General features: G+C 37.9%; 3 protein-coding genes and 1 pseudogene across 5 annotated transcripts in view; 2 read left to right on the top strand and 2 right to left on the bottom strand.

Moving 5' to 3' along the window:
* The window catches only part of NOA1 (P-loop containing nucleoside triphosphate hydrolases superfamily protein), a 38,035-nt gene extending 22,797 nt beyond the window's left edge, over positions 1-15,238 (top strand). Inside the window, exons 8-14 of one of the 3 annotated variants that reach the window (XR_015176954.1) lie at positions 5,268-5,386; positions 7,201-7,314; positions 7,408-7,506; positions 7,608-7,697; positions 8,768-8,877; positions 9,048-9,156; positions 11,646-11,783. Coding sequence is in view for 1 of the 3 variants with exons in the window: in XM_086436920.1 (XP_086293046.1) it covers positions 5,268-5,386; positions 7,201-7,314; positions 7,408-7,506; positions 7,608-7,697; positions 8,768-8,877; positions 11,646-11,898 (785 nt within the window). In the remaining 2 variants the exon portion in view is untranslated. Of the gene's footprint in view, positions 1-5,267; positions 5,387-7,200; positions 7,315-7,407; positions 7,507-7,607; positions 7,735-8,767; positions 8,878-9,047; positions 9,157-11,645 lie in introns of all 3 variants that reach the window. The other 2 variants (XR_015176955.1, XM_086436920.1) reach the window with 2 other exon arrangements.
* Positions 15,239-16,779: 1,541 nt separating this feature from the next.
* On the bottom strand, positions 16,780-18,713 carry LOC147408068 (glyoxylate/hydroxypyruvate reductase HPR3 pseudogene; annotated as a pseudogene).
* A 382-nt stretch (positions 18,714-19,095) lies between these two features.
* LOC147408069 (glyoxylate/hydroxypyruvate reductase HPR3-like) lies at positions 19,096-20,688 on the bottom strand. Its single transcript, XM_086436921.1, has 2 exons — positions 20,109-20,688; positions 19,096-19,641 (listed from the first exon to the last, which is right to left on the bottom strand). Exons 1-2 carry the CDS (start codon positions 20,577-20,579, stop codon positions 19,114-19,116), a joined length of 999 nt encoding a protein of 332 aa, XP_086293047.1. The 5' UTR covers positions 20,580-20,688; the 3' UTR covers positions 19,096-19,113.
* Positions 20,689-22,562: 1,874 nt separating this feature from the next.
* Positions 22,563-26,386, top strand: LOC147408070 (glyoxylate/hydroxypyruvate reductase HPR3-like). The gene is made up of 2 exons (XM_086436924.1): positions 22,563-23,098; positions 24,759-26,386. The coding sequence occupies exons 1-2, from the start codon at positions 22,634-22,636 to the stop codon at positions 25,281-25,283; spliced, it is 990 nt and encodes a 329-aa protein (XP_086293050.1). The 5' UTR covers positions 22,563-22,633; the 3' UTR covers positions 25,284-26,386.
* Positions 26,387-27,118: the final 732 nt, after the last annotated feature.

Genomic DNA, 27,118 nt, shown 5'->3' on the forward strand with positions numbered 1-27,118 from the left:
TATCGCAATATAGTAAGAAGGGGACCGGCATAGGAAGACATAAATCAGCTAGTAAGATTTTGAGCCACAACAACTCGAATACTCCAAGTGCCATGGCTCTGTATTCTGACTCAGCACTCGACCGAGAAACCACATCCTGCTTCTTACTATGTCAAGTTACCACCAACTTTAGTACAATACCCAGAAGTAGACCGTCTATCAGTCACTGAACCAGCATAATCTGCATCTGTCCATGCCTCAATGCGAAGATGACCATGATTGTTGAATAAAATACCTCGACTAGGACATCCCTTAAGGTATCTAAGAATACGATAAACGGCAGCAAGATGAGATGTTCGAGGCGAGTGCATAAACTGACTTACAACACTAACAACATAGGCAATGTCAGGACGAGTCATAGACAAGTAGATCAATTTTCCCACAAGATGCTGATATTGGCCAATATCTGACACACATTCCCCCTCAGAATCAGCCAACCTGTGGTTCTGCTCAATAGGAGTATCAGCTGGGCGAGATCCAAGCTGACCAGAGGCATTGAGTAAGTCAAGAACATACTTACACTGAGAAAGAAATATACCAAACTGGGACCGTGCAACCTCAATACCCAGAAAATAGCGAAGATGGCCAACGTCCTTAATCTCAAATTGATGGCCTAAGTAAGTTTTGACCTCGGTAAGTCCATCGGCATCATCTCCAGTAAGAACAATATCATCCACATACACAATCAGAGCAACAGTTTTGCCTTGTGAGTAACGCAAGAACAAGGTGTGATCAGCAGAAGTCTGATGGAAACCAAACTGATGCATGGCCTTAGTGAAGCGCTCAGACCAAGCACGAGGAGACTGCTTCAGACCATAAAGAGACTGGCGAAGACGACAAACATGTGCAAGAGAAGCAGAAGAAAGAAACCCAGGAGGTTGGACCATATAGACTTCTTCCTGAAGATCACCATTGAGAAAAACATTCTTGACATCTAACTGAAAAAGAGGCCATCATCGGATAGCAGCAATAGAAAGGAGAACGCGAATGGTGGTCATCTTGGCAACTGGAGCAAAAGTTTCCTGATAATCAATCCCATAAGTCTGAGCATAACCTTTGGCCACCAGACAGGCCTTATAACGAGTAATGGAACCATCCGGATTATGCTTAAGCGTGAATACCCATCGACAACCCACAACTTTCCGTCCAGGTGGAAGAGGCACAATTTCCCAAGTTTGAGTCTTGTCAAGAGTAGTCAACTCATCAATCATAGCTGCGTGCCACTCAGGATGAGTAATAGCATCTGCAACAGTAGTAAGAAGTGAAACAGCAGAAACAGAAGCAAGAAAACTCCGATAGGAGGGTGAGAGTGCAGAGTTAGAGATATAATTTGAAATGGGATAAGTACAAGTGCGCTTACCCTTACGAGTGGCAATAGGACGATCATCATAGAGAACAGACGGAGGCGGAGCTGGAGGCGAGCTGGTCGGACATAGAAGGGATGGTAGTATCACGTAGACGTCGAGAGTAAACCTGCAAGGGAGGAGAGGACGAACTGGCGGGGGGTGGAGAGGGAGGAACAGGCAGGGGAAGGGGAAATAAAGAAGGAAAATGATCATCAGGTGAATTTAGAGGAAACCACTCAGATTGAATGCCAACGGACCCATTATAATAAGGAGTATGCTCAAAAAAAGAAACATCTCGAGAAATGAAACGTCGTCGAGAAGGAGGATGGTAACAACGGTATCCTTTCTGGGTAGAGGAATAACCCAGAAAGATATATTTGACGGCCTTAGGGTCAAGTTTAGAACGATTTTGGTCAAGAATTTGAACAAAACAGACACCCAAAAACACACAGAGGAAGTGGAAACACGGGACGATCTGGAGAGAGCTTAGAGAGGGGTGTGACAAACTGAAGAATACTGGAGGGGGTCCGATTAATAAGATAAACAGCAGTAGGAACTGCATCAACCCAATAGGATTGGGGCACGTTCATGCCAATCGAAATGGCACGGGCTAACTCTAGAATATGACGATTTTTTCTTTCTGATCGGCTGTTCTGCTGAGGTGTCTTAACATTGGACATTTGATACTCAATGCCAGATGCTAAACAAAGTTTCAGGACCTCACTATAGGTGTACTCAGTACCATGATCAGAACGGAAGGTCTTGATGGTACGACCAAATTAGGTGTGAACCATAGCAAGAAATTGCTTGAAGATCCCATAAATCTCACTCTTGTGTTTTATAAGATAAACCCAAGTGGTACGACTGTGATCATCAATGAACAAGACAAAATAGCGAAAACCAAGAGTGGATGTGACAGGGGAAGGACCCCACATATCAGAATGAATTAAGTCAAACATAGCAGGTGTAGTAGGATTCATACTAACAGGATAAGAAGAACGCACATGATTAGCTAATTGACAAGTTTCACAAGAAAAATCAAGCACATTGTTATTATTAAATAAATTAGGGAACATGTGTTTCAAATATCCAAAAGAAATATGGCCTAAGCGTAAATGCCAACACATTACAAGAGCCTTATTAGATTGACTACTAAAACTACTAAGCTGAAGAGTAGAATGGGTGCTAGGGGAACCGGGAACATCCAGGAGATACAATCCATTAACTTCACGTCCAGTGCCAATCGTCCTCTTCGACTCCAGATCCTGAAAGACACAATGAGAAGAATAAAAGGTTACACTGCAATTCAAATTTTTGGTAAGACTACTAACGGATACCAGGTTAGTAGTAAGTTGAGGAACATGTAATGTGTTAGTTAAGGATAAAGAGGATGTAACAGGTAAAAGACCTTGACCAGGTATGAAAGACAAAGAACCATCAGTTAGGCGAACCTTGCGATGACCAGAGCAAACACTATAGGTTTGAAAAAGGGAGGACATACTAGTCATGTTATCTGAGGCACCAAAGTCATGATCCATGATGAGAAAGTGGTGGAAACACTGTTTGCAGATGCAAAGGTACCTGAGTGAGCGAAGGTAGAAATTGGCTGAGATGAAGTCTCTATCTGATTGAAGAATTTTCTGAATTTGTCAAGCTCGGCTTGGGATAGAGATACAGAGTCCGATGAGGATGTAGTAACTGAAAGAGGTGCTGAATCAGTAGTCGACTGAGAAACTATATGAGCTGAAGATCGTTGAGACTGTTTACGTTGCTGATTAGGATGACCATGAAGTGCATAACATCGAGCCTTCACATGACCTAACTTTCCACAATGATCACACTTATGTCGTTGATGGGTAGGCATAGACCCACTTGGGGGGTTGTGGAGAAGATAGGCGAGTAAGTATAGCAGAATGATCCCCTGAAGAATGAGGTAGGACAGCTGCACGACGACTCTCATCCGCTAAGACATATGAATAGGCAGTCTGTAGCGACGGAAAATGATCCATACCCAATAAATGAACTCGCGCATATTCAAATTCGTCCCGAAGACCCGCTAGAAATTGAAAAACCCGATTCTTATCCAAAATTGACGAATATAATGTCTCATCAAGAGGATCCTTCCAAGCATAGGATGAGGAATAGAAAGTCAGCTCTTCCCACCTAGCATGTAGCTGTGAGATATAAGTAGTAACTGAAGAGTCTCATTGGGAAAGACGAGAAATCTCACGCTCCAAATTGAAGATCCTGACATTATTCTGACGTTGTGAGTAAATACTCTTTGCGGAATCCTATATCTGTTTTGCTTTCGAGGAAAACATAAAACCAGCCGCAATGTGTGGTTGCATAGAAGTAACCAACCAAGAACGGACCATAGAATCATTAGCAAACCAATGGGAGTAAGAACTATCAGTCTGTGCAGGTTGTTTGTCTGTCCCAGTTAGGTAACCGATTTTCCCTTTTCCACCAATGAACATTTCAACTTATCGTGCCCAAAGGAGATAATTAGGACCATCTAATTTTACGGTAGTGATCTGAATACCTGGAAAATCGGTTGAGTGAGATGAAGGACCACTTGATCCATTATTAGTACCAGTAATCGAGGAAGAAGATGTCTCAGAAGCCATCAAATAATCTGAGTACTCTGGTTGGATGATAGTTCGAGTAAGATTAGGGCATAACTCCCTAGAATAAAGTGACCGCAGCACCCTAAAGGTGACAATACACGATCGGAAGAGACGTGAAGGCTGATTAATCACTGCTGTGGGTTACTTAAGCGGTCATTCTCGCAAGCATAGAGACTCAAGAGGTAATATTGCTGTTAGAACAAACCCAAACAGCACCTTGCTGTAATCAAATGCCTTCGTAGGTATTCAAAAACACTGTTGCTACTCCCAAATAGCTCTTACGATGATCAAAAAATAAGAAAAAGTCTACTGCTGTGATCTCAAGACTTATAACACAGCATATCAGTCACCTATTAACGTTAGCTGATGAAAAAACAATCACTTACTGTGATTAAAAAACTAATCAGAGTCACCCATGACTGTCGCTGAAGGTAGAACCTTGCTGGCTGTGATTGAAAAACTCTAGACAGTTACCCACTAGTGTCGCACAGGGCAGAGAGGCCACCTAAAGGTGTCGCCTGCTCCAAATACAGCACTTGCTGTGATCGTAAGGCTCAAACAGCCGCCTATTAGTGTCGTTAGAGGCAGAACAGCCACTCACTGTTGTTGGCTGTTAAGAAACTCTCTTCTGCTGTGATTGTAGGTGTTAAACAAGGCTATGTTGGGTGTCGCAGGGCTTAAACGAAGTCATTGTGGGTGTCGTTGATCTCAAACAGCACCACAGCTGTGAATACAGCCTGATCGCAGACTCTCTACTGATATTAATCCCTATCGCATGCTTCGATTAGGGGTATACTGAGATGGAGAACCCCCGCAGGGGTGATCTGAGTTGAAAACCAACGTGAAGTTGGGGTGTTCTTTAAATGAAAAAAAAAATGATGGGATTTGTTGCAGAAGAAGTTCGATGAAGGTAGAGAAGGCTGCTCTGATACCAAGTTAGAATTAAGAGAGAATAGTAAATCTGATTAATTAGCCCTAATTAAGCTATGTAAGTATTACATAAGGGAAATAAAGAAGTAAAAAGACTAATATAGCCCTACAGACTTATTTAACAAGTTTCAATCTTAGTAACATGTTAATTGACGTGGAAGTTTGTGGTTGAAATTTCTTGGTTATGTCTTTAATGATTTGTTTGCATACCTCACCCCTTCACTTTCTGGAGACAATATTGTCATGTTTTGAAATTCTGATTACCATTTAGTATTTCAACATTGCTAACTTTTATTCCCCCCCCTAAAAAAAAAAAAAAAAAAAGAGATGATGGCACAGAAGGATCCAGTTGCTGCGGCTGCTAGAAAATACAAACCAATCCAATCTGCTGTTCCTGGAACTACCTTAGGTCCAATCCAGATTGATGCTTTTCTAGGAGGTGGGGTATGTTGATTGCCTTTACCTCTATCTAAATTCCATCCCCCTTTTTTTTTTTTTTTTTTCTTTTCCAGTTATTTTGTTTTTTAGTTTGTGTTTACATTCCTTTTTATTGTTAGTGCTTCACTTGTACACCAGATTCTATTTCTGCACTCTACTGTATATTTAGTGTTTTTGTTTTAGATCAGTTTATTTAGTGTTTCTTGGTTTATGTATTTCTTTGGATTTGATACTCAAGATATTTTTTTGATAAGTATATAGTTTTATTGAAACCAAAGAAATACAAGAGGCTGAGGTAACCATATTCACCAAGTTGGGGTTCGGAAATAAGTCGGCAATGGGAAGATTCGGTAAAATCGGGAAACATCGGAAAAAAGTCGGGAAAAATCAAGCTAGGCTAGGGCTGTGTAATTGTTCCTACTAGTGGGTGTTTTCATATTAAATCATCAAGTTCCATATTAAACTAGAATGATAAATCTAGAATTCCCATGTTGATATAATTTATGCATTCATCCACAAGAAGTACCCACCACAGGTTCACAACATATTCAAGGTTTATATTATTCAAAATATAAAAAATACCCCAATCACGTGTCCAAATTAGGATTCATTAACACAACAAAAACATCAAAGCAATGTCTTTCTCATTTGCTTCCTCATTTTTTTATGCATTATTCGTGATTTAATCGCGAATTTCAGAAAAGTCACGTATTATTAAAAAAAGTCGTGATTAAATTAGTGAAGGAAAAAGTCACGATTTAATCATGACTTTTTCAATAAGTCAGAGACTATGGTGAATGGTGACTATGGAGGTAACCACCAAAACAAAGAAGAGAAAAGAAAAGGAAAGAGAAAACCTAAAAGATACAAAGAAGTCCCAAAAGAATTACGAAGCACAAAAGGTGTCCCACTTGAACACGAAATTGTCAAAAGAAATTCCAACAAAGTCTTTGCCCAACTTGGACCAGAAATAGAGAAGACCCAAAATCTTTGGAATCACCACCTGGGAATTGCTTTCCTTTCCTTGAAACACCCTTTTATTCTTCTCTTTCTAGAGACCCCAACAAATGGCAGGAGGAAGAATGGCCTAGAGATATCTTTTTATGTTGGAGATGACGTAGAAAGACAGCCCTTCCAAGAGCGAAAGAAGGGCTAGAGGCAACATCCAATCCAATTGAAAGAGAGAAAGAAAGTGCAACCAAATACCACGGGAAAAAGGACAATGAATTGAAATGTGTTAACTGATTCCCTGTCTCTTACAAAGAGAATAAAAATTTGGAGAGATCCACCCACGAATAATCAGGTTGTCCAAGGTTAGAATCCTCTCTAAGGAGGCAAGCCAAATGAAGAACGAAACCTTGGAGGGGACAAGAGAGGACCAATTAATAGAATCCGGAAATGACACATCAAAAGATGGAAGCAAGGACTTATAGAAAGACCGAGCAGAAATTCTATTATCCTTACTCTTGGACCAATCTCTTCTATCCTCCTCGTTCTCCCTGAGAAGGTGAGAATTAGAAGATTTAGGAGAGAAGTCACCTCAGTTAGCTCCCGGTTGTTAAAGTTTCTCATTATACCCAAGTCCCAAGAAGATGTGTTCCCGTTGCGAGTCAGACAATTCTGCACTGTACAATTCTTTTTCAGCGAACAAGCATACAGTGATGGGTATGATTGTTCCCTAGTGATTCCATCAATGGTTTCAGTTTCTTACTAAATCAGTTTTCGCTAGTGTATCCATGATTAATTAATCTTTAATTTTATTGGTTTGAATGGCTGTCCCCAAACTAAAATCGTACTATTTATTCTTCAATATATGACAGAAATTGTTTGACACACCGGGAGTGCATCTCCACCATAGGCAGGCAGCAGTTGTTCATTCAGAAGATCTACCTGCCCTTGCTCCTCAAAGCCGTCTTAGAGGGAAATCATTTCCTGTATATTTTCTTCCATCAATGTTATCTTTTGAAGATTGTAATCTGAACTTTTAGTTTTGAATTCTAATTCTTTTATTCTATTTGGATGTTCAGGTAGTTTCATCTGAGGGAACACCAAACAAAATTGAAGCCAAAGACTTGAATGGGTTTTCACTATTTTGGGGAGGTCTTGTCAGAGTTGATGTCCTAAAGGTTTTCAATTTTATGTCTAATTTTTATATAGGCAGTAAGGCTGGTTCTTCAGGTTTTGCATAATGTTCTCTCAGTATAACTTATTATGCATGAAACTGCAGGCTCTTCCATCGACAAGTTTAACATTCTATGGACCCAAGGCATTGCAGATTCATATGGTTCCCACTGCCATAGCAGATGAGTTTTACCAAGTAATGTTTGTGATGTATATACTCCACTAAAAATAGTGATTTACTTTCTGTTGGGTTGCTTGCATCTCAGTTGAATAAATGCACTTATGCAAGTCCTATGCTTCGACGATTTGCTCTGAAAAAAATACTTTCTTTTTTATTTTTAATTTCGTAAAACAATGCACCTGGTATACCTTTCTAAGCAAGCCAGTATATTTCTGTATTCCAAAGACCCCTCATTTAAGTACGAGTCTACATTATTTAAAATCTTCCCTTGAAAGTGGGTTTTTTTGTTTTCTCCGCTTCTCTTGGTCACAGGCAAGTAGAGGCATAACAGGCGATCGACCTTGGGGTATTTTTCAATTTTTGGAATAATCTAGTGGTCATGACGAAGTAAGAATCAATTTGTTTTCATAAGATCAATCAATGATTCATGGTGTCAGTGACCTTGTGTGGCTGATAATACTCTTAAAGAAGCTGGTATTTCTTGTTCATGGTCCTATGACTTTGTACTGCAATGACATGGATGCTATTAGCATTTACCATAATTCAGTGCAACATGACAGAACAGAACATATAGACGTGGATCGGCGTTTTGGTATAGATAAAACCAATCTCTTGCTCTTTTTTCATTGTATTTTAAGCAAACTGGGCATGCATGACATTTATACCCCAAATATATATATATTTTTTTTGGGGGGGGGGGGGGGGGGATGATATAGTCATGCTTTTGTATTATTTGGTTTCCTTAGTCATTGTACTCATTAGATGGTTTTCTATTGTAATCTTCCTACTAATATAACGAATCAATGAAAGAGGGAGCCAAGTGTCCTCATTCTCTATTTTTTCTTTTCTTCTCTGTATTTTTTCGTTTCACTTCTCTCACTATGGTTCAACAATCATACAATGGGACCATTAGAATAAATTTTCAACTTGCTTATTATTATACCACAATTTGCAAGCTATGTTAGATTTCCATTTCTGACTTCTTGGATGTTCATGGATTTTTTTCCAAGGTAGTTGATTTATCTATGCGCTCTTGTATGTTGTTAACTTTTTGGAAAGTTGTGACTTGTAATTGTTTGTTGCAGAATGAACTTGGAGTTTCCTTGACACCTCCAACTGGGAAACACCGGACAGATGGCTGGGCAGGGCTTCAAACAGTACGCCAGTTGAAAATAGAATTTGAAGATCAGAAGAGGTATAGTTGATTTCTTTAAAGTGTTAATTGATGTCCAATATTTTAAAACTTTCTTGATGCATATATGTAGATAATTTATGCAATAGGGGTATATTTGGAGGAAAGATACAACACTCTGTCCATGTTGGTCATGTTTTTTGTTTTTTTTTTTTTCATTTATGGTCCAGAAGGCTTCTTGGGGGTGGCTCTGGTTAGGTATTCTTCCACACAAAAGTTGATCCCACTGAATGCTTGTTGGCTTCCATTCACATTTCTCTGGATGGTTGGAAGGAATATAAGGTGAATGATCAAGATGAAACTCTATAAGCTAAAATCATTATGACCATTCCCTAGGTGGGAACTGTCAGATGTTGGGTCCTGCCGCATTGCATTTGTTTCATGTGTACTAGTATTCCATTGGTGTAATGTCCTCTAGGTTGATAACAGTTACATAGCTTTCCTATGCTCACTCTGAACCCTGACAAGTGTGTTGATATTCAGTATAATTGAAGTAACTGCAGCGAGTGTTCTGTGATCATTTCATCTAACACAATGTGTCTGTACTTGATTTGTTTGATAACATACATGGTTCAGTTAGGGTTAGGGAAGTCACCAGAAATTCTGGTGTGAATCTAGTTAACAAACTTTACCCGTAAGATGTATAGGTGAAAAGATTCATTAGGTGAAGATTTTAGAAGCTTCAGCCAACCAGACTGCCTTTGATCTTACTTGGCACCCTGGGATCAATAACCATGAAGAATGACAGTGAATTGATGGAAGAATCTCTGCCATCACAACCAAACAACACTAAAACTGTGTCATTTAAGGAGAATCTTCTGCTAAACCAGGGAGCATTGAATGTGGACCTAGTTTAAGGAATAAATGCAGTAGATGTGTGAATTACTCACATCAAAACATACTTTTTTGGAGAAATAATTGAAGGGAGCAACCTCTATACCAAGGAAATATTTCAGGGGGGCCCTAGGTGAACACAGATTGAATGAATTGGACTAACTTCGACAGAACCCATTGAGGTATATACTTTACTAAACCTGTTAAACCATGCCTGGTTGTCATCTTCAAGCTGTAGATCACTTTCTTGGTCATGTGGAGTTGATTCCTACACTCCCCTAAGCTTAAAAGCTACCTGGAGACTCATGTTGACCCCTTCCTGTTAGTTGCGATGAAGGCATTAGTTTTTGATAAAATTTCATAAAATAAAGGAGGTTGAGTGACCAACCAGATACAAAGCAAAGGATGCACACCACCAACCCACATGAACTACTCTACAGAAACGCTACAGATCCATGAAGGAAGGGCGTTATTGACATCTAATGGATGGATATGCCAATTGAGGAGCCACCAAAAAAAGAAATATTAAAAATTGGTTTACATTGTGAGAAAAAAGTCCCAATATAATCAAACTCCCTTGAAAGTACATGGATTTTGTGCTTCTCAACGGATCCATCATGTTTAAACTTTAGGCTGTAAATCAATTTATGGCATTTGGTTTTTTTCCTTGTGGTGGAAGGACAATATCCAAGTATGATTTTGCTAGAAGGTTACCACATCTTCTTTCATGGCTTGGAGCCACTAAGATAGTATCTTGGATAGCCAGAATGGAATGTCCTGTACCGTAGAAGTAAAGGTGTTAAGAAACATATTGCAAGAAGTAACATGCTTGGTATATGAGCACTTGCTTTTGGAAACAGAAATAGGTAAGTCAAGATAGAGAGATTATCAGAAAGAGATGAGTTAATGACAGAATCAAATCTATACCTTCTAATTGGGGTTGAGACTCAGTAGTCCTTGTTTACACTTTCTCTAATAGACCTTGAATTGAGAGCTCTTATCTTCACCAAATACTTTTTTAGACAGTTTAGCTTGTATGGGTGGAAGAATAAGGAAAATACAGAGATGAGACATGGCATCATTTGTAGCTATGTAAGTATGCTTTAGTGTTGGAATATGCTAACAGAGGTACTCACATGACAACTGTGAATGGGTGGGGAGTGAGCCATCTATGAATATGATATGGAATGATTTGACTAAATTGGTTGCGAACAAGAAAATAGTGAAGATATATCAGTTGTATGATTTGTAGGCTTAAGATCATTGATTTAAGAAGTCCCTTGAGAAGCATAATGAGACATGGCATCATTTGTATCTATGTGGCCAGTGAATGCTTGAATTAAGGAAGAAAAGGTTGATGAAGATCCCCCAATGTGGGCCAACCTAATAGTGTTCTGTCTTAGCTACTCTTCCAAGTGTGCTATCAAAGATTGTTCCTGCTCAAGTGTTTTGAGTGGGAGTGTGCATAATCCTTCATTCCTAGAGGAAGGCTATCCATGAAGTTCCCAACATTTCCTCGTGTGTGGTTCACCTATGCTCTTGTACCAGCCCGATCTATCTCCCCCCTATTTGACTGCCTCCTCTTCCACCGCCAGCTTGAATATAATAGGCCTAGTCAATCGTTAGAGCGGACCTTGTAATATACCTCATAGATGTTCTCTCCTCTTTTTCATGTTGAAGTAGTTAAAATTCTGGCTGGGGAAGTTTGACTTGCAAACAAATAAAAAACATGTTTCTCAAGGTGTTTTCTATGTTTTTTGCATATTGAGCACAATGAGTCAATCTTGTTACATATGCTCTGTAGGGAAGCTAAGTAGTCATAAATTGATTTGTCACTGCAGGGAAAGAGTAATGTTATTATGTCGTTAGGGTAATAAATTATTCTTTTCTTTCAATTATATTACATGATTTGCGTGTTCTTTTCTCTTCTTGGGCAGACCTGCTTGTGATATTGCGATTTCGGGCTTAGGATGGATGGCTGTGGAAATGATAAGCGATCCACTTGATAATTCTAATTCAACTAGTTTTGAAAAGACGGCTGGAGAAATGCATTTGAGTGTTCACGTCCCCAAGCCAGTTGAGATATTTGTTCGTCCTCCTATGCCTGTTAGCAAGGCTGGGGGAGAGTGGTATGAGTATCGAGATTTGACTGAGAAGGAAGAGGAATCAAGACCCAAATGGTATTTCTAATGCTCTTCTCCATGACATAATTAGTTGTTGCTAAATGTAAAATATGTCATCTTTCGTTGCATTTTTGAATTCTAAGTGTGTGAACATGTAGTCTTTTCTTGATCCAGGGGAATTCCCTTTCCTAACATACATTTCCTGATATTCTTGTGAGTCCATCTTCATTATTGGAGGGAATCTTTCAAAGCTGAGCACAAATTTATAGAGATGGCTTCCTTTAAGTGTAGAATTGGGTCTTGGGGCTTCGTAACGTTCATCAATACTCTTTCATTTTTTGTGATTATTTGGGATACCTCCTTATATTTCAAATAGTGTCATGCCCGTGACCTTAGTCTTCTCTTATAGAATAATGAAAAATGACCTAAAAAATCGTAGAAATTTCTTCCTTAAATCAGTCATCTTCAATTTCTTGAATATGATGATGGTGATGGCCTTCCACATTTTGGTAAATATTTTAGATACCCTTATGTTTTCAAGCCAATGACATGCCCCTAGACATTTTTGTACATATTTGAGTTACCTCTTTATGTTTTCAAATTGATGACGTGACTCCCTTGATTTTGATCTTCCCTGTTAAACCAATGAAAAATCTCAATGCCTTTTACTCGTCATCACTGTCTTCGTCATGGTCATCGTCAACATCATCATCATCATCATCATAATCAAAATCTCACACGTTGTGGTATGGCTTACGTGTCTACCCATTGGTGAGAGTAATAGATCGTGGCGTGACATTCCTCTTTTTCTTATCAACACCAATATGAGAATTAACTGTTTTGAATGAGGATGAGGATAACCTTTTGCATTTTCTATCATTTCACTATGCAAACCATAAATAAAGGAAAAAGAGGAAGAGAGAGAACGTTGGAAGAATTATTAGAATTAAGATTTTGGTAGTTTTCATTTATTAAATAATCTTTTAGCATGTTTTTGTGATTGGATCCCTATTTTATTCTAGATATTTTTTTATTATAAACTTATATATATATTGCTTAATATTGGTATCGGAGCTGTTAAGAAAATTACAGTTGAACCAAGCAACGAAAAAAAAAAAAAAAAACCCCCACAAATCAAATAGAAAATACAAAGATTTTACGTGCTTCCTTCAAGATTGAGATAAGTCCATAGATCACACCGATTCCACTATGAAAAGAGAATTTATAATTATAAATTACACCCTTTCACCAAAAAGAGAACTATATACCCTAGGAAAAATAACTAAGATTTACATAATACTAGGAAAGTTTAAGAAATATTTTAGGAACTTTTCAAGGTTTTTGGGAAGGGTTTTTAGGAGTTGCTAGGATTTTTGGGAAGTAGATCTTGGGTAAGGTTTGGGAGCTCTTGGATAAGGGTTCAGGGTTTAGATTTAAGTTCTTGGAAGGTTTTGGAAACGTCTACAAGTTTCTGGGGACTTGTGTTGGGTGACTCCCTACTTTAGAATTTCTCTAAAACTGTTGAGTGTTGTACACAAGTACTTGTAAGGGTTTTGTGTAATTTCAGGGTGTCCACGGATCACATCGATTCCACTATGAAGAGAAAATTTGTAGTTATAGATTTCACCAAAAAGAGAAGTATATACCCTAGGAAAAAATAACTAGGGTTTTGCTTAATACTATGAAAGTCTATGAAAGATTTCAGGAAGTTTCTAAGGTTTTTGGGAAGGGTTTTAGGAATTGCTAGGATTTTTGGAAAGTGGATCTTGGGCAAGATTTAAGAGCTTTTGGATAAGATTTTAAGGTTTAGATTTAAGTTCTTGGAAGGTTTTGTAAACGTTTTATAAGTGTTTGGGGACTTGCGTTGGGTGACTCCCTACTTTGGAATTTCTTTGAAATCGAGTGCTGCATTTAAGTACCTAGAAGGGTTTTGCACAATTTTAGGGTTTTCACCGATTACATCGATTCCATTATGAAGAGAAAATTCGTAGTTATAGATTACACCTTTTCACCAAAAGAGAAGCATATACCCTAGGAAAAAATAACTAGGGTTTTACTTAATACTGGGAAAGTCTGAAAGATTTCAAGAAGTTTCCAAGGTTTTTGGGAAGGATTTTGAGAGTTGCTAAGGTTTTGGGGAGTGGATCTTAGGTAAGTTTAGGGAGCTCTTGGATAAGGCTTCAGGGTTTAGATTTAAGTTATGGAAAAGTTTTGGAAACATATAGAAGTGTTTGGGGACTTGTGTTGGGGGACTCTCTACTTTGGAATTTTTCTAAAACTGTAGAGTGTTGCACTAAAGTATCTAGAAGGATTTTGCGCAATTTTAGGGTGTTTACACCTGTGTTTGGTCAATGTGGCTTGATAAGATATTAGCGAGACTTAATGCAATCAAAAACCTAAATTTATGGAGAAGGGCAATATTTTTAGTAACTTTATTTTTTCCCCTAATAAAAACTGATGATTGGCATGGCAAATAATGAAGAATCAGCCCCTACCATATCTGTACCCAACCAAAATGGGAAAGTTTGGATATTATTTTCTTCACAAGGTGGTGGGTCTCTACTTGGACATTTGATTCTCAAGATTGTTAAAATTAGGACCATAGAGATGCTCACCTAACAACTCAACCACGGTGTGGCCACCGACTACAGCATGTGGACTTCATTTTCTTTCCAATTGTACTGAGTATTCAATATTTGATGACGTTACGTGAAATCCTTCATTTAATATGACATTGATTGACGGTATCCCTATTTCAGCCTATAAATACCCCAAATTTTCACTTAGCTTTTACTCTGTGGGCATGAGCTTCTACCAGCTCTAGTTCACCTTCGGGTGAGGGTTGAGGTTGGGGAGGAATTTTAAGAATCCTTCATTTAGGTCGTAGGGGCCACCTGAAGAGAAACCCAAACATCCCTCCCATATCCAATTCCCCTGTACAGAGCCATTGTCAGAGTATAGATCGCATGTGTCTAACCAAAGATGGGTGGTATGGTTCTTGGCGAAAGCGGAATCTATCATCCTCCTTGAACACCGGCATCCGAAATCGGGGAATTCATAAAAATCTTTCGAAGATGTTGAAGATACTTTTGTTTGAAGTTGAGATCGTTGTTCATCATGGCATTTCAAGTAAAGTTAGTAAGGGCATTCATTGTGATGCATAGGAAGTCCTCTCGTGCTGAAGAAGTTAACGAGGGTTTGAAGGCAAACACTCCCTATTTGGGCCTTAAATTTATAATTCTCCAAAGTTTAGTAGACAATGGAGATATTCTTATATGTAAATGGGTCGTGGGACTTTCACTTGGCTTATTTTGATCATTGTTTAGCAAACATTTCATGGAGAGTTGAAGGGTGGCTCATGTCTCTCTTAATGGCATTTTCTTTAATAAGATGTGATCTCTCTCTTTAATTGTTATTGTGAGTGTATTTCAATATCCTTTCTAAAAGAAAAATTGATTTCTTTTCAACATACCCAACAAAGCCATATATCATGAATCGATAAAGAATAATGATTTTCTGACACCCCCTCTGACATACGTCCCCCTATGCTCCCAACAAAGAACCGTAGATCATTTGCCTTGGGATAAGTAAAATCATAAATCTTTTTCTTGTGTATCCCAAGACAAATGATCTACGATTCTGTGATGGGGCATATGTCAAAGGGGGGGGACTCATGGATAAATTATGAAATTAAAAGTGTTATGTTAAAGAGCATATTCACAGACAACATTTTGTACTTAATTGACTTTCTAGTAAGTCCATCCGTGATCTTCTACTCTCTGGTCCCCAACAATGAAGTGTTTATAATTGTCTTTCTTAGGACGGATGAGTATTCTACAACAAATTATAAGATAAATGAAACATTTTTCATCAAGGACATTTATACATCTTTGAAACATATATAATTTAGAAGAGAAATACAGGTTTTGACTAAAATCCCATTTTCGATCAAAATTTTCAGAATATCCCTAAAAACTAGAAAACCCTAGATTAAGAAAAATGATATATTTTATATGTATTAGTGTCCTGGAGAGATAGTTTACAATGACAAAACATTGGATTCTAATAGTGACAAAACAGAGGGGCATCTTTAATATCAACCAAAATAAAGGGTTGCATCTGTTCGCTGTTTCACGAACCATGTGCCAATTGAATTGTAAACCAGTTTGTTTTGTACTGATTTGCAGCTCGGCATGGTTAGAGCGAAGAATCATTATAATATGATGCCCTCCTCTGAGATGCCTCTATCATAGAACCATAGGCCATTTGCCTCGGGATGCAAATGATCTATGATTTAGTGATGAGAGGCATAGGAGGGCGTATCTCAGAGGAGGGCATCAGAAAATCATTAGTGTAGAGCGAATCTGATAACATGATATAAACCTACAATATCTGAAAAAGTCACATTTCTACCAACTCCAGACCAATGTTCTTACATGTTCCCACTGCAACTAGGAGTGTAGGACCCTAACCTGTTTGGATGCACATTCAAGTTCATTGGGTGATCTTGGATGGAATATGACTTAAGACAGTTTTCATGAAAACCTTTGAACTTCCCTTGATGAACTTGAAAATATATATTGCACAAAAAAACATGGAGTAAATTACTGCAAAATCTAGGTAGCGTAGGGTTATTCCATTTGATTTAAAAAAAAAAAAAATCTATTTAACCAATATTTGTGTAGAGAAATTGATCCAAAAACAAGAAACAAAAGAAAAAATAATCAAGATACAATCACACACAAAACACAGGTTTTTTATGTGATTCCCTTAAGATTGAGCTACGTCCACGGATAACACCGATTCCACTGTGAAGAAAAAATTCGTAGTTACATATTACACTTTCTCATAAAAAATAGATAGATATATACCCTCCAAGAAACCTAACTAGGGTTTTACATAATATCATTAAAGTTAAGAAAAATACCCTAAGCTTCGCCCCAAACCCTCATCTTTCGGGAAGGAAGGCCTCTGCCCCCTCCAACCCTCCAGCAAGCTCAATGTTGAGCTTGACCGGTGTCTTCACAGTGTTAAAAGATGATCGATACTCCTTCCTGACCAGTACCATCAGGCTCCATAAACTATAACAATTTGCCCTACCCTCAGCACAACACATGCAATCAAATTCAAAAATTGAAATATGAACGATACTGATAAGTTTTAAAGATTGCTGGCCATGAATTTATGAACTACAATAAGACCCGCTTTGACATACCAACAAAATGAAATTTGAACAATTTCCCAATGGACGAGTGCCAATGGCATTAAAACACAATCATAATTTTTTCTATAGGTGGAAACACTCAACTTTGCGAAAGGTACAAAATGAGTAGAAGATGATTGCCAGATCAATTTTTATAATAAGTGGACTAGCTATGAAAGGTACAAAGTTCCTTCATATTTTACCGGAGACAGCAATGGCCTATTTGAGAAGAAAGCCTCCAAGTTGGCTATGGCAATGCCACGCAATGCTGAAAATGATTCAGGTGCATGCACAGCTCTATGTGGAGAAAGTGCAACGTTGTCCAATTCAAATAGCTCTTTTGGCACATTGGGCTCAATCTCTCCTCGCACCAAATATCTCACCAATTCATTCTCATCAATAAGAGCCCCGCGTCCCACGTTAATGACAACTCCTTCCTTCCCTAAAGCTGATAGAACATCCTTGTTTATGAGTTGCTAGGTTTCGTCGGTCAATGCACAAGTAATGATGAGAACATCATTGTCCGTTGCAACATCACGAACATTAGAATAATAAGGGAATGAGACAGACAGCTTCTTCTTCCTCGAGTTGTAAGAGATATGGTAGCCAAAGGCTTCAAGTCTTTTTGCAACTTTGGAGCCGATGCTTCCAAGCCCAATAATACCCACTCGCTTGCCTCCCACTTGCAATTAGCACCATATCTACATGCTATAGGAGTGAAGGGAGTTGAAATCCCTATGACAAAAAGACTAAAGAATCTCAGACAGAGCACTCTTGGCTAAGGATGCTCGAACAGAGCACATTTGCAAGGAGAGACGATTGAAAAAAAATAATATTTTTTTTCTAATTCCATCCCTCAATCAAGTTCAATCCAATGGTTGAGAACACTGCATGCTAGCTTCAAAATGGGCTGAATTTTTGTGAGGATGTCCATTCTAAACTTAAAACCCTATCAAAACTGATTTCAATTAATTTTTACCGTTGACTTATAAACCGATTTTTGTTTTGTTTTTTGGATAGGTAAGCTGGACTTGAATCTATGTCCTCTTTGGTTGTTTTGCAATATGTCAAATCAACTGAGCTATGGGTGTAAGCCCACTTATAAATCGCTTCTGATTGGGTTAGAAGCTCCAGAATGGGACCATTTTTTGTGAAGATGATCTCTTCACTCAGATCATCCTAAAAAAAAAAAACGATTCGGAAACTTCTAGCTCATATGAGAGAGAGATGAAGATCAGGATGACCTTGTGGCCGAGGGGATGCTCCCCTTTGATAGGCCAGAGAACAGAGCGAACATATCGGTTGGAGGCCGATATCGATCTGGGAATGATAAGTATGTGACTACTGGGTTGTTGTATCTTAGAGGCAACGCATTCTATCTTGGCATTGAGTAGGGATTTCAATTTAACCTATTGGGCAGTCTGACTTTGTTCCCCAAACATCTCATCTAGATTCAAATATGTCAGACACATCAACCAACATTTGATATTGGCACTGTAATTACAAGATTATCATTCATTCAAGAATAAAGTTCAAACTACTAAATAAAGTGTACTATGATTTTAATAGTTCGCAAACCTTAGGAGAAATGTATCTCATTTGAAAGTCTATTTACTTGCTGATACGGTCTCGCCTTGGGTATGCCACTGCCTCGCCTTGGGCACACAACTCCCTCGCATGTTCTCCAATTTAAACTACCAGGTATACACTTAAAGATCATGGTACAACATTAATCAATCTATCCTTGGCACAACACACACAGTCAATTACAAATTGAAATATGAACAACACTGATAAATCTGAAAGAATGTTGCCATGATTTTAGGAATTTATTAAGACCCACTTTGACACATCAACAAAATGATATTTGGAACAATTTCTAACGCTTGCCAATGGCATTAGAACATACCCATAGTTTTTGCTAAATTACCTAAGAAAATTGATGTTGCCAACTTTGTGTAAAGGTTATTATTTTCACTCAAAACAAGTCCATAAGAACAGAGCAAAGTGACCAGAAGACAATTGCTAGTTGAGTTTTTAGAAGTGACCTAGCAATCAAAAGATACAGAGTCCGCCCCTTCATTCATATTTTAGCGGGGACAACAATGGCCTATTTGAGAAGAAAGCCTCCAAGTTGGCTATAACAATTTCATGCAATGCTGAAAATGATTCTGGTGTATACACAGCTCTATGTGGAGAAAGTACAACGTTGTCCAATTCAAATAGCTCTTTGGGCACATTGGGCTCATTCTCGAACACGTCAAGACCAGCACCTCCAATCTCTCCTTGAAGCAAACACCTCACCAATTCCTTCTCATCAATAAGATCCCCGCGTGCCACATTAATGACAACTCCTTCCTTCCCTAAAGCTGAAAGACCATCCTTGTTAATGATGTGGTAGGTTTCGTTGGTTAATGCACAAGTAATGACGAGAATATCGCTATTAGCTGCAAGATCACAGACATTAGAGTAATAAGGGAATGAAACAGATTGCTTCTTCTTCTTCCTTGAGTTGTATGAGATATGGCAGCCAAAGGCTTCAAGTCTTTTCACAACTTCAAACCCGATGCTTCCAAGCCCAATAATACCTACTCGCTTGCCTCCCACCTGCAATTATCGCCATAACATTATAAATTAGAAATGTAGTTCTAGCTAACAACCATGTAATGAAAAAATAGAATTGAATGTAATTTCAATGACAAAAGATGTGATTTTGGATAGAGTCGAATGGAGGAACAATACGTGGGATAAGATTTTTGATGATGATGGTGTGAAAAATCAAAATTGCAAAGAGAACAAAAATACACAAAACACAAGGATTTACATGGTTCTGCAGTGTGCCTATATCCCCGGATCGGATTATACTATTTTCTCTCAAGCTTCACAGCTCTAGAGATCTCCAAACCGGGAGTTGCTAAAACAGGTCCATCTCTCCCAAAAATAGAAACTGCCCAAAACCCTTAAGAAAATATTACACAATTGCCCCCTTGCATCCTCGCAACCCAGCACCAACAGAATACAAGACATTTACACAATAGATGGTAGTGTAGATTATGAAAGAGAGAGATGATGACCTTGTGACCAAGAGGATACTCCCCTTTGATAGGCCAGAGCTGAGAGCGAACGTATCGATCCGATGCCATCGATCTGAGGACATCAATCAAGAGTCCAACAGCACAATCAGCTACGTCCTCAGAGAAGGCGTTACCAGTGGTTGTAACAGTTATGCCTCTTCGCTTGCACTCGGACAAGTCGATGTGGTTGACACCAGCGGTTGTGGCGACTATGCACTCGAGAGAAGGGAGACACTGAAGTGTGTGGAAATCAATTGTGGTGCGGCGGCCCATGCAGATCATGGCCCTTATCGAACTAGCATGGGTTGTCAAGAATTGGTGGATGGGCATCTCGGAGGACCATGGCTTCAAAAGTCGAAACTTCTTCAACAACTCATCTTCGAAGAAAGGGAGGAGTTTGGGTGATGGGAGCTTACCATAAAATAGAATCAATGGTAGCTCTTCATCCTTTACTTCCTCTCTTCCAGCCATTCACTCTTTCAGAACCTCCCAAGAGAAGAAAAACGATTCTCTGCCTCTTTTTCAACTTGCTTTCATGATAATTTTTTTTTATAAAAGAAGATGGCCTTCTTTTTCTTTTTTAAGTTTAATTTAATTTTTTTTTTTTAAATTCATAGAATTTCATCTGTGACAAGAGATGATCTAAATTTTGATTTTTTACCATGGTTAGGAGAGAGAAAAAATCTCTTATTATTGCTTTGTCATCAACACCACATGTCAAAACGGTGTTGTTTCTGTGACAAACAATCACTCATGGATTAATGATAATCCATGTGGATTCTACAATACTTACTTGTTTTTTTTTTAAGATTTGAAATCATTGCATGTGATGAACCTCCACGTCAGAAATCTAAAAACTGCAGTAAATCCAACGTCACCGTCACAGGGCTCTTTCTATTTCAACGACAGATGGCGAAAGAGAAGTGGTTACACACTAATATCTGCGGTACAACTAATCTTACTAACTTAATAAGATTTAAATTCTTACTAACAGTCATTGAGCTCACCTTGTGGGTCTAAAATTATAATCCGACGCCCCACGGTTGTTGTGGACAAAATTCTATGAACTTATAAAAAAAATATTTATTTGTCACCGTTGAAATTTTAAATTTGGGAGTTCCATGAAGTTTGATAGTCGACCATTTTCGAAATCTTAGATCGAGCCCAAATAAATTGCATGTGTTTTGAAATTTTTTATCTAAATTTTCCATAAAATTTAGAGAGTTGTAGAGTAGGATGCCAATTTGGTAATTCATTTGAGCTCATACCCTTAGTAAGCATTAAAATCTTGCAAAGTTAGTAAGAAAGGTTTTTTCCCAAATATTTTGGATCCCACATATGCCGCCACCGTTACATTTAATTAATTTAACACAATAAGGGTCACTTCAGTCACACACACAAATCACAATCTCACAATTCACGTTGAGTAGTTTTCTAAATTACAAAAATAACATCCTTTTATTGTTTTATCTTCAAAATTATCTTTATTCGAATTCTAAACTACAAAAATCCCTTATAGTTATAATGGCGTTTAATTTTCTAAAATTACAAAACTATCATTATTACATTTACTCATGATTTTCTCTCTAAAAAAGTGAGAGTAAATGCTAAATAAATTTTTCTTTAAATAAAAAATATTAATAAATGATTTCTAAAAAACGGAGTGAGCTTACCTTAGCGAGAGACACCTTGACGTGGTGGTATGCATGTCTGTAAATGCATTTTACTCGTATCTTAAAGAAAATATATCTACGGACATGCACGTCACCATGACAAGATGTCTCCTGTGTGTCCCCCAATGAGACACTCCAAACCTTTTTGGGTTAGGTTTTTTGGGACTCGGGTCATTTCTTGTTGAAGTAGTTTTGGGTCAGGCTAGAGACATAATCTTAAGGCTCGAACCCGTACAAATACCCATAGAATTTTGGATTTTCGGGGCCTAGCTCGAATTTAGGCTTAGGACTTGAAATTCGGGCTTAGGTGCAAGTTCGACTTTTAACTTAAAAAAAATTATTTACACGATGTAAAAAAAATATCTTAATAACATAATGTCTAAAGATTAAAAAATCAAATAAAGACTCAAAATTAAAAAGGTATTTTAATAAAATAATTCGATTCAACGTGTAACAAGTATAAATATGAGCTTTAATCTTGGTCACTTGAAAACTTGAATCTTGATCGATTAATCTTAAAACTTGATCGACCAATTCAAAATTTTCAATCAACCAACTCATGTGTCACATTAGTATTCAATCTGATATTCCAAAATCCTAATCACAAGATCCAAGGTAATTTATTACTTACCTAGAAACGAAATAGAAGTTGAAGGAAAGAAATTGGGCTTTTCGGCTGGACTAATTAGGGACAATTCGGGCCGGGCCATAGGTACATCGGGGCCGGGCTTCATTTCGGGACGGACCGTATCTAGGTCGGGCTGTCGAGCTTGTTTTTACACCCTTACTACTTCTGGTACTCTTCATACTCGTGGACAGCACTTCAATTCTCAAATCTCATGATCAACATCAATGGCAGAAAAAGGAGAAAAATCCAATAATCTACCTTTGGTTCTCCTCCTAAGAACATTCCCTTTCATTTCTTCATACGAAGAGACATTTTCAAACAAATTTCAATCTCTGAAACCTTTAGAATCTTCAATGCCCACACATCTGTTCTTGAATTCCCACCCCCAAACCCAATCGATTAGAGCCTTAATTTGTTGCCCCACCAACCCTTGTCCCTCTGAAATACTACGAAGCTTACCCTCCCTTGAATGTGTTGTGACCACTGGTGTGGGTGTCGATCACATTGACATGGCAGAGTGCCAGCGTAGAGGTATAATTGTTGCTAATGTTGGCACAGTTTCCTCAGAGGATGTTGCAGATTACGCTGTTGGACTCTTTCTTGGTGTCCTTAGAAGAATCTCTGCTGCAGATTGCTATGTTCGTAAAGGACTTTGGTCTCTCAAGGGGGACTATCCTCTCGGTTCTAAGGTCATTTTTCATCACCCTCTACTCTAATGTTGATTTTAGCAAGTATTTGACTTATAAATTAGTCCAAAATAATAATAAATGGGGAAAGAAAGGTTAATTAGTTAACCACGTGAATTTTAATCTAGGTTATGCGTCGTAGGTGGCTGTGTGTTGCATATTACCTCTTTGACAAAATGCCAACTTCAAAAACTTTGTTAGGTGGAAGATTTATGTGTGAGTAGTAGAAGGATGGTTGTGATACCATGTTAAGTCAATGAAAGAAAATTGTAAGTTCATTTGTACTGACATTTTGAGTGCTGATTTTTGAACTCAACCTGACAGGGTGACTAAAAAACTCACCGATGTGGCATGGGCAAAGAACCATAGATTCTGTCCCTCGGGATACACAACAGATCTGCCATCTGCAGTTGTGTATCCCGATGATACAGTTGTGTATCCTGAACGAAAGAATCTACAGTTCTTTGCGCATGACAGGTCAGTGAGTTTTTGAGTCACGCTGTTGGGTAGAGTTAAAAAATCATTAGTCTTACATTTTATGTACTTTTTTTTTTGATAAGTATAAAATGTTATAAATAGAGAAAAGAAAAGGGGGAGACCGAGATAGCCCCCAAAAAACACAACAAGAGTACAGCTAAAAGAAACAAGAAAAGAAAAGAAAATTACACGGCCGCGAACTAATCACAAATGGTTTCCCAATTAAACAAGAAATATTGGAAGAATACTCCCTCAAAAACTTTGTTCATCTTTGACCAAAGGAACAGAAGGCCAAAAATCTCTAAAATCACTGTGTGGGGAGAACTCTCCTTGCTATGAAATACCCTGTTGTTGTGCTCTTTCCAAAGACCCCAAGCAATAGCCGATGGCAGGATAGTCCAAGCAATACCCTCTTGTACATTTTATGTACTTTTTTGCATTATTTGCATTTCTTATCGATTGGTGACCTTTCATTTCTTATCGATTGGTGACCTTTCATGTTGAGCACACATAACTTTATCTGGTTTGCAAAGGGTATTGATTTGGTTAGCTACTCATTTAACTATTATTGAATAGTTCGTAGGCATATTTTTATATCACAGAAAATTGAACTGAAGTCGTGTCATGTTGTTGCTGGTTGTTAGAGATTGGAAAGTCCCGATTGCCTATGTACACTAATGCTTTTAGAATGATCAAAAAGAAATCTATGCTTTAGATCCCAAGGACAGGCGATATTAGCCTTGAGAACACTCAAACAATTTTGGACAAGAGGGACGGACAATATAGGAGAGAGGAGAGATCTAATTTTGTTAGGTTGATGCCTCATACAATCTCCAATCTTTTCACCTAAACCACAGTGACCTTAGTTATGTTAATCATTGCTCCTTGCAAATCTACCATGGTATTCAAGCTTCCTTGGCCCAAGATTGCTTTGTTTGAGAATTTTTTTTTTTGGTACTCTCTTCTTGTAATAGGGTTTCAATCCCCCTTTCAGTCTAGACACATTTTACTTGATTAATCTCCTCATCGGCAAAAACCTTATTCCAAATATTTGGTTGGCTAATTCCTCCATTATACTCTACTAAGGGGCACATCATTTGTTATCTACTTTCACTATCTCCATACAATAAATGGTTGTGAATTAGAACTATAGTTTTCTATTTTAATTATATGGTGATGATTGCAGTTAGGGGGCAAGCGAGTAGGTATTATTGGGCTTGGAAGCATCGGCTCTGAAGTTGCAAGAAGACTTGAAGCCTTTGGCTGCCACATTTCATACAACTCAAGGAAGAAGAAGGAATCTGTTTCATTCCCTTACTATTCTAATGCTCGTGATCTTGCAACTGACAGCGATATTCTCATTGTTACTTGTTCATTGACCAACGAAACCTATCACATCATTAACAAGGATGTTTTATCAGCTTTAGGGAAGGAAGGAGTTGTCATTAATGTAGGACGTGGGGCTCTTATTGATGAGAAGGAATTGGTTAGGTGTTTGGTGCAAGGAGAAATTGGAGGTGCTGGTTTAGACGTGTTCGAGAATGAGCCAGATGTGCCCAAAGAGCTATTTAAATTGGACAATGTTGTACTCTCGCCACATAGAGCTGTGTTGACACCAGAATCATTTTCAGCGTTGCATGAAATGGTAATAGCCAACTTGGAGGCTTTCTTCTCAAATAAGCCATTGTTGACTCCAATAAAATATGCATGAATGCATCCAAACAGGTTGGGTTTTAGTTACAGGAGGTGTATTTAAGAAAACTGATTTGGAGTAGTGGAAAAAGTTTTAACAAGCTGGCAAAATCTTATATTTTGGCTTCAATGGCAAACTATACAGAGCAAATATAAATGATGGTTGATGTGTCCGATTTATTAACCTATATGACATGTATAAGAAACACAGTTGGAGTGCCCAATAGATTTATATTAAGTTGAAGTCCCTACTCAATACCAAGACGTCTGAGGAAACTTTAGTCAGAGAGCATGTCATATTGGTGTTTGAATCTTAATATTGGAATTTTGATTGTCTGAAGATGTTTTCAGAAGTTGAAAACATACCATTATATACAATTTTAAAGAGATCTCTAATTGATTTGAGCTAAAAATCATTTGGAAGGTAAGATGCCTTAGTGTGCCATTCTTTGACGATTGTGCCAGTTTTGTCACTCTTGAATATACTAGTTATTTTCCAACTTAAAATAAAAAATTGAGTGAGAGATCTCGTTTAACAAAGTAAAAGGATATGGTTTTGATAGATAATAGAAAAAAAATGGAAAAACATTGGCGAAGCGATTATAGAATAGGAATAGTGTCTACGTGGCAGTGTTTTAATTTGAGTTTAAATTACAGTGGGCTCCTAATCAAGCCATTCTTTACGTAGCACACAGCCGAATATGTTTATTCTCTGATTAAAACACGCCACGTAAACATCATTCTTATCCATACGAACGGGACAACTTACCAGATCGCCACTCTTTTTGATGACCAGAGGAATTACAAATGCAGGTAATAATGCTTTCCTATGATAAAAGATGTGTTGCATTAGATATGAAACGGATATGCAATGTAAACAGAAATTATTACTTGTCTTCTCATTTGAATTTCAGTATCTCCGATTCAAATAAATGGCTTCAATGATGTTGACGTACATATGGATTTGTAACGAGTATCACAAAATCTTAATGTATATTAACTTTTCTCTCCCAAAATCTCCATCGCAGATATTCTTTTCGGGAAGTAAAAGACCATAAGATTTTACTTTGAATTTTTATCCTCCAAACCTTTGTCATCTGGGCTAAGGATTTTACCTTGCATTTTCTTCCCTTAAACCGGCCATCTAGGGTACAATTTTTACCAATATTTCGAAGCTAAGGGCCTGTTTGGATTGACTTCTTCAAGTGCTTCTGGCTCTTACGAGGAGTCAGAAGCACTATATCAATTGTTTGGATATATAAGCACTTGGAAAAGTAATTCCGCAAAAGAGTAAAAATAATACTTCTGAGAGAAGTACCGAGATTAGTACTTCTCAAAATTGTTTTTGCGCAGAGCAATTTTGTCTGTCAAATATAAGTTGCGATTCCCATTATACCCTCACGAGATTTTCATTTTACTTGATATATCCCTCGTCAACTCATCAAAACACAAAATTCTGTCAGAAGTACTTCTGAAAATACTTCTCAAAACTTGCATCCAAACACAAAACTCTGTCAAAACTATTCCAGACAGTACTTCAAAAAATACTTCTTGGGAGTACTTATGTTCTAAGTACTTTTGGCTCTTGTATCTACACATCTTCTTCTACCTTCAAACCTTAATATCACGATATAAATTTTGGGAAGTAAATGACCATGGAGTTTTGGGTAGAAAAAATTGAGGGGCTTCTAAAAGAGGCTGATGACAGAATTGAAAATGATGTTGAAGAAAATGGATTAAAGACAGAGATTGAATAGATTATAATAATTTATCTAAGGACTTGATGTCTCCACCCTTATATTTTTGACTTAATATAATTAAGGTCATTTTAGTTAAGAATTAAGAAAATTACAT

This window comes from Akebia trifoliata, chromosome 3 (assembly GCF_017979445.1).
Source record: "Akebia trifoliata isolate Shusen 1 chromosome 3, ASM1797944v1, whole genome shotgun sequence".
Lineage (NCBI taxonomy): Eukaryota > Viridiplantae > Streptophyta > Magnoliopsida > Ranunculales > Lardizabalaceae > Akebia > Akebia trifoliata.